Source organism: Hylobates moloch, unplaced genomic scaffold (genome assembly GCF_009828535.3).
Source record: "Hylobates moloch isolate HMO894 unplaced genomic scaffold, HMol_V3 SCAFFOLD_1, whole genome shotgun sequence".
NCBI lineage: Eukaryota > Metazoa > Chordata > Mammalia > Primates > Hylobatidae > Hylobates > Hylobates moloch.
Genome location: NW_026652276.1, coordinates 218,878,943 through 218,885,884, shown reverse-complemented (window position 1 = coordinate 218,885,884; position 6,942 = coordinate 218,878,943). Strand labels below are relative to the sequence as shown.

The 6,942-nt window shown below is 48.9% G+C and overlaps 1 protein-coding gene across 3 annotated transcripts in view; it reads left to right on the top strand.

Moving 5' to 3' along the window:
- Window positions 1-2,189: 2,189 nt before the first annotated feature.
- DGKI (diacylglycerol kinase iota) overlaps window positions 2,190-6,942 on the top strand; it is a 475,885-nt gene continuing 471,132 nt past the window's right edge. For all 3 annotated transcript variants that reach the window (XM_032761874.2, XM_058427069.1, XM_058427074.1), the window contains exon 1: window positions 2,190-2,596. In XM_032761874.2, the coding sequence (XP_032617765.1) occupies window positions 2,190-2,596 (407 nt within the window). The remainder of the gene's footprint in view (window positions 2,597-6,942) is intronic.

Here is a 6,942-nt window from a genome sequence, read left to right as displayed (position 1 = left end):
TTTATTATTACTGAAGATATAGTGATAACATATAGCCTTTATATACATGTGGGATAAATAGACACATGACAGTTGCAGTGGTCCAAGTTTAGTACAATGGTGCAATGGGAGCTATGGGAGGTACGTCCATCACAGTCTAGCAAGGGATCATCAATGGAGGCTTCTAGTGGGGAGAAACATGGGGAGAGACATGTAAACTAAAATCCGATGGAGGTGTAGAGTAGTTGGCTTGGCAAATCTTAGGAATAGGAGAAGCAAAGAAGAGGGGACAGCAGACTCACACGTGCAAAAATGGGAATGGAGAGAGCAGAGAGCGTGTGGGGTTTGCACAAAGAACAGTTCAGAACCTCACTGTCATGACAGTATGAAGGGAAAGTGGGCAGTACTCCACCACCCACCAATGTAGCCCTCAAAATCAGTTGAGTTGTTTGAACTTTACCCTAATGGCAATATGACATCAAAAGATTTTTAAGTGGAGGCGTGAAAAAGCAGAAGTATCTTGGGGCCCACACTTGAGATTGGATTGGGGAAGATACGGCTGAAAGTAAGTGGGAGTAGTGAGGGGGCTGTCTCAGTAATTGGGTTCAGATGACATTTGCTTGATTTTAGGGATGTACGAGATATTCATGGATCTTGTGTTGAAGCACCTAATACACGATGTCCCTTCTGAAGACGGGTGCATTAAACCGGGGTGAAGCACAAAGGCCACTGAGCAGCCTAGCTTGACTCCTGGCTTTGCCAGTTTGTACTCGCACTCGCACGCGTCCAAACCCTTGAGAGGTGCTGTGAAAACATAGAGGTGGATGAGGTAAGTGCTTATACAGCACTTACCGTATAAAAAGGAGGGCTTCGTACTTGCTAGCTGTTTTAATTTTTATTAATACTTTTCCTCGCTGCACACGGAAATGTCTTTACCTTTGTCTTATTATAAGGTACATACGAGGAGAATTACAGAACATGGGTGTTAGAAAAGATTTGACATATCTGTTCATTTTCCTAATTTTAGTGATGAGAAAATAAAGGGAAAGAAAGCAATTTAGATTTTTGCCAGTATTACAATTCTTTGTTCACGGGCACACCACGCCAACCTGAAACTGTTCATTGGTCTGGTTCTCTTACCACCACGTACACGTAGGTTTATAGTTTGGTTACGAACACCACCTTGTCTTAACCACAGATAGTTCCTGTGTTTGCCGACAGCAGCGATTTCTTGTGTGGAAACCCCTAATTTGGGAAACAATCTGTTTTAAACACTTTGTAGCACATCACTCAAACCGCACAGTTTTCGATAATCTTAGAAACAAAAACTGGGGTTGAGGCAGACAGTTAAATTCTGCAGACACCAAAAGCTTGGATTCGTTTCAGCAGTCCGTCCTAAGTGGTTTGAAGCCCCTTCCGGGATGCCTCTTCTCCTTATCCGAACAACGCAGCGGCGCCAGGCGCTCCGGCCCTCACTTCTGCCCCCTGGATTTCCTCCGCCTTTCTGCTTCACCGAGGGCCCTGTGATGCGATTCCATCGAATTAACCGCTGTTTAGCGAGGGTCTGCTGCGCCTAAGGAAGGCACCGGGCGAGGAGCAAGGCGGGGACGCAGTTCGGGGACGCAGGGGTCCCGGCCCCAGTCCTGAGACAGGAGGTCGGCGCTTCGACTTGGCACCCGCAGACGAATTCACTCCAAGGTTCCTACCGGCGGCGCTCCTGCTACCTCCCGCCTCCCCTAAATGCAGCTCCCGCTACCTTCCCGCGCCCAGGGTCTGCTGCCTGGCCCCAGGTCTGCTCACTGGAGGGCGGCGGTGGAGAGGGTGCTGACCCAGCGTCGGCAGCTGGGCTCAGGACCAAGGTTGGCGCCCGCCGGTCCTGGTCCCAGCCTAGCGGTGCAGGACCCAGGGCGCGGCCACTCGAGTTCCCCGGACGCTCTCCTTACGGATGCTCGCTGTCCCTGCCCTGGCGTCCCCAGCCCGGGGGCGCAGCCTGTCCTCCTCTCCCTCCCCCTCCGCTGCAGCCCGTCGCCTCCGGGCAGAGTTTAGGTTCAGCTTGGGCTTTCGCTCGGGATTTAGGAAGAGGCCAGCGGGGCTGGAGGGCGCGGGCCGGAGCGGGAGGGCGCGGGAGGCGGGGAGCGGCGGCCTCTGATTGGCCGGGGCGGGGGAGTGAGCGGAGTTTCCCACAATGCCCCGGTGCGGTGCAGCCGCGGATGGATGCTGCGGGAAGGGGCTGCCATTTGCTGCCCCTGCCAGCGGCGCGCGGACCTGCCCGCGCTCCTGCAGCCGCCGCCGCCGCCGCCAGCGCCGCCAGCCCGCCCGGCCTCTGCAGCCGCGCCGCCTGCGCTCCCTCCGCGGCAGCCGGAGCGGGCGCCATGAACCCCAGCTCCTCGGCGGGAGAGGAGAAAGCGGCGACGGGCGGCAGCAGCAGCAGCGGAAGCGGCGCCGGGAGCTGCTGCCTGGGCGCCGAGGGCGGCGCGGACCCGCGGGGCGCAGGGGCAGCCGCGGCGGCGGGGGCCGCTGCCCTGGACGAGCCCGCGGCCGCCGGCCAGAAGGAGAAGGACGAGGCGCTGGAGGAGAAGCTGAGGAACTTAACTTTCCGGAAGCAGGTCTCGTACAGGTAGGCGCGGGGAGCCGGCAGCCGAGACAGGTGCGCCGCGGCGGGAGACCCACTCTTCCCCCAGCAAGGGGCGCTTCCGCGGAGTTGGGCACCTCTCTATTTCCACGCCTCTCCTTCCCCCTTTCCCCCTCTCCTCCCGGGGATGTCTGTCTTCTCCCCATCCTATCATTCCAGGCTGGAGGGCAGCAACGCCTGCTTTCCCCTGTGGCAGGAGAGAAGCACTGGGTCCCTAAGGTCAGAACAACAGAAATTTTGTCTCTCTGTGTGTGGGTTTGTGTGTGTGTGTGTGTGTGTGTGTGTGTGTGTGTGTGTGAAAGAGAGAGAGAGAGAGAGAGAAAGGGTTGCAGACTCAGTGACGCTTAGTTTTCTTAAGAGAAGTCGTCAAAGTTGCCCCTAAGCAGGTGTCATCTTCAACCACCCTTCCCCCACCTTCCAGATTTCGCTGGATGAACCTTTGGCACTAACTTGACAGCTGAGATCACTCCGACAGGCAGAAAAGGATAGCACTATACTGGAGAGAAAACCTTATGGAAGTTGGACCTGCCTCGAAATCCCCCATGAAGGAAGAGTGGGTTTATGTCTGTAGATGCGCCATTGGTTATGGGGGTTCCATGCCTGCGTGCTCCTTGCCTCTCTCCTGGCTGGAGGAGGATGTGGGGAGCCCGCTGGCAAGCTAGGGGTGAAGGTGAGAGTTGGGGCCATATTTGCACCTGAGGATGAGTGTATGTGTAAGACAAGGACAGTGTGGGATCAATGGCCTTTAAATTAGGATAAAAGATACCTCCACATTGTATTAGAATCCAACAACGAGGAATTAGGATTTATTAAGGTCTCTCTCCCCACTCCCTTCCGCAGGCAAGAATAAAGATATTGACAGGTTTGAAGAGTTGTTGATACTAACCCTACTGCTTGTCGATGTTAAAGGTCGAGGTGATATGCAAGCATAGGCTTACAAAGATGTACACTTGCTGGAGCTCAGAGGGTTTCTGGAAAAGGGGTCAGTGAAAACATTCTTATAACCCTACTCTTTCTGAGTTAGTGTTCCCTTCCCAAAACCCGTAGAAAGTATTAAGCCTGTCACACCATGTGCTGTTATGTAAGCAAACGCAGATGACAGAGGTGTGTGGGTTTGGGAGGGTGTGTTTTATTTATGGGGGCAGGTGTGTGAATCATTGGGATCCCCACAGACATCGCCTGGCCTGGAGGCCACAGTCACTAGGGCATGTGCTCTGTGTCTAAGTGTTGACTTCTGCTAACTCCTAAAACGCCTTCCTGGTGAGGTTGCTGCTTCTGCGTTCCTCGCATGCATTTTGTTCGCTGCGCTGAGGGAGTTCCCCACCTGAGCTGTTCTCTTAGTTACTCACACAGATCAGGTCCAAATGGATCTTTCTTTTTATACTTTGGTTTCTCAAAATAGATGGTGGGGAGGGGGTAGCTCTAGGGAGGTAGAACTGACTGGCAGTTCTACTTCCTAGTTATGATGGCCTGTCTGTCCCCTGGGGGAACAGGGACTACATTCAGCCTAATTTAGGAGCTGTGAGTTGGAAGGGGGTGGTGATTACATGAAGCACAGTGTAGGCTGCTCCTGGCTTATTGGTATTCATCAGAGTCCTCACTGGGTAGGAAGACAAAGCCAGAGTTTGCAAGGGAAATCATTTCAGCTTGCCTCTTGGCGGGGGTCATTCTCTGAGCCTCGTTTTTCAAAATGTATGTTGTGTGGGGTTTTGGCTTTCTGAGTTGCATGCTCACACATGCACGTGTAAGTGTGTACACACACAAGCATAGACATGGACATAGACGCAGCATGATTCTATAGAAGAATAATAACATTGCGTCTGCTTTGCAATCCTTACATAGAGGTGGATTCTACTTCATGAACATCATTTCCTTTTAAATAAGGCTTTACAGTCTCCAATTCCTGCATCAGTGTCACCTCAGGTGGCTGGTTAAAAGTGCTCACCACTCTAGACTTACAGAATCAAACTGTCTGTGGGTGAGAATTTTTAACATGCTCCTCAGGCGATGTTTATGCAGACTAATATATGGGGATTGCCACCCTATTTTGCCCCCAAGACTAAACAATTTCTCTTTGAACTCATAAACCCTCCCCATCCAAACCAGGCCAGTGAGTCTCAAAGTCAGAGGAAAGATGGTGAAAAGGAGGTGCTTCCATCTGAGCATGTTTGCCCCTGGGTGACAGGAAAGTGTCTCCATTTTGATCACTGTTGCTTATTTGTTTTGGAGTCATGGTGAATGGCCTGCCCACTCATCATGGCAGCCATTGGTGCTGGACTCCTGCAGCTGGGCTGGCTGTTTTACTGTGGGATGGATGAAGGCTGTGTAAAAAAAGAGCAGGTTGGTCAGGAGCTAAGGGTCGGCTCCTCGGTGAGGACCACACCACCTCCCTTCTGGGGGCACCTGAGGACAGTGTCTGGTGGGAGCTTATGGAGAGGAGGCAGGAAGACCTCACAGAATGGAGTCTGAGTGAAAGGACTCAGTTAGGGTATGGAGCATGGCTGCTTGTGTAAGGGGGATCATTTGAGGTGGAGGAGTGGAGATTTGCAGGTAGGCAAAAAATATCTTTTGAAGAACATGGATATTTTTGGAATGAAACTTGACAGGCAAAAAGAAGGGGGCTTTGGGAGAGAGGGTGTGTGTGTGTGTGTGTGTGTGTGTGTGTGTGTGTGTGTGTAGGGGGGTCTCATCTGCTCCTTCTGTTGCTAAGGAACATATAAGCTAGGGTTTAAAAATAAATGAGGAGTGGGTGGGCATATGCAGTGACTCCTGTCTTTTTAGGAACCAGAGCCCTTTACAAAAAGCCTTTAAATAACCATTTCTGGAGGCAGATTATTCATTTTGCTTGACTTTTACTTTGTTAAGTAAAATAAACTCCTTTCTATACTCTAGATTTCCCCTCATTATCTATTCTTTGTTGGCTTTTTTTGAGAACCATTTTTCCCATGAGAATTTTTTCCTTTATTTCAGAATCTGCACCCCTAGAGCAAATAGTCTCTGTCGACTGTAAAGCTGAAGGTTTGAAAAGGCAGTGCCAGTGAGCTGGTACTTTTCTTTTAAAATTACTACTTCGTTTTTCTTTGCAAATTATGGTGCTGCAACAGATACATATGTGTAAATGACTATATAATGTGTAGGAACTGTTTTTTTTTAAACTGCTTAAGAATTCCCATATAAGTCAGTACAATAAAAAAAAGACTTCAGAAACAGATAAGGGAGGGGAAGGAGAAGGTAGCTGATGTTTACTGTCTTCTATGCAACAGGCACTGGGCTAAGCCTTATTGTATATTCTGTCTTAATTAATCTTCGTGACAGTCCTGTGATGTGACTATGACTATTTCCATTTTATTGAAAATGAACTTGAGGCATAGAGCTTGGGCAGGAGGCAGCATTTAAAACACAGATGACTCCAAAGGACTTTCTCTTTAGACCGCATCCCGCTGCTTCCCTAAACGTTTATTTTAGGTTTGAGCTCTCTCTCCATGTGTGCATATGTGTGTTGTGCATGCGTGTGCGCAGTGTGAGTTATCTTCCCCCTCATCTGTAATACACGACAGGTCATTACATATTATTATTATTATATATTATTGCATACCTTTTTTTGGATTGTGGCCCTTTGCCTATATAATTTTAGGGAACTCTTCTACTATCTCAGAAATATAAATGAATATAAATTCATGATTGCAAATATAGCAGTTTTGCTTCTGAGAACAAAACCACCTACATGCACCTGCTATGAAGATATCCATGTTAGAGGTTTATATGCCTTTAAAAAAAATTTACACAGGGTTGTGTAGGCGAACGTAGGTCCAATGAAGAGCTGGCCCATCGGTACCTCTTTGGGCAGCACAGAATGAGTGATAAAGTACAATTTTGCTTGTCAGTAGGTCTGGGCAGACGATTACTTATGAGATGTTGATGCCTATGATTTAGTTTCTCTACTCATAAGCCATGCTGGTAATACTAAACCTTTCTTAAAGGAAGTTTTTGGTATGAGATAGAAACAGGAGCAAGGAGTATTAAACGCCTTAGTTTGGGCAACCATGTAAAAAAATGATCTATTATTCTTTATAGGTTGATGATTAGAATGTAATTTTTGTGTGTGTTTTGTCCCACAAAGTAAGGTTGTGTTATTACAAGAAAGATATTTGAGGAGTCGGAAGCCACGTAGGATAAAATGGATATTGGTCTTCCTTGCATTGTAATCAATAGTGTATGGGGGAACTTTTCTTCTCCTGAATATCAGTATGTAGCATCCTGTTTTGTAAATCCATTTTATTTTGTTTTTATCCGTGTTTTGCACATCTGTTAGATTTTTAAAGGCTTTAGGA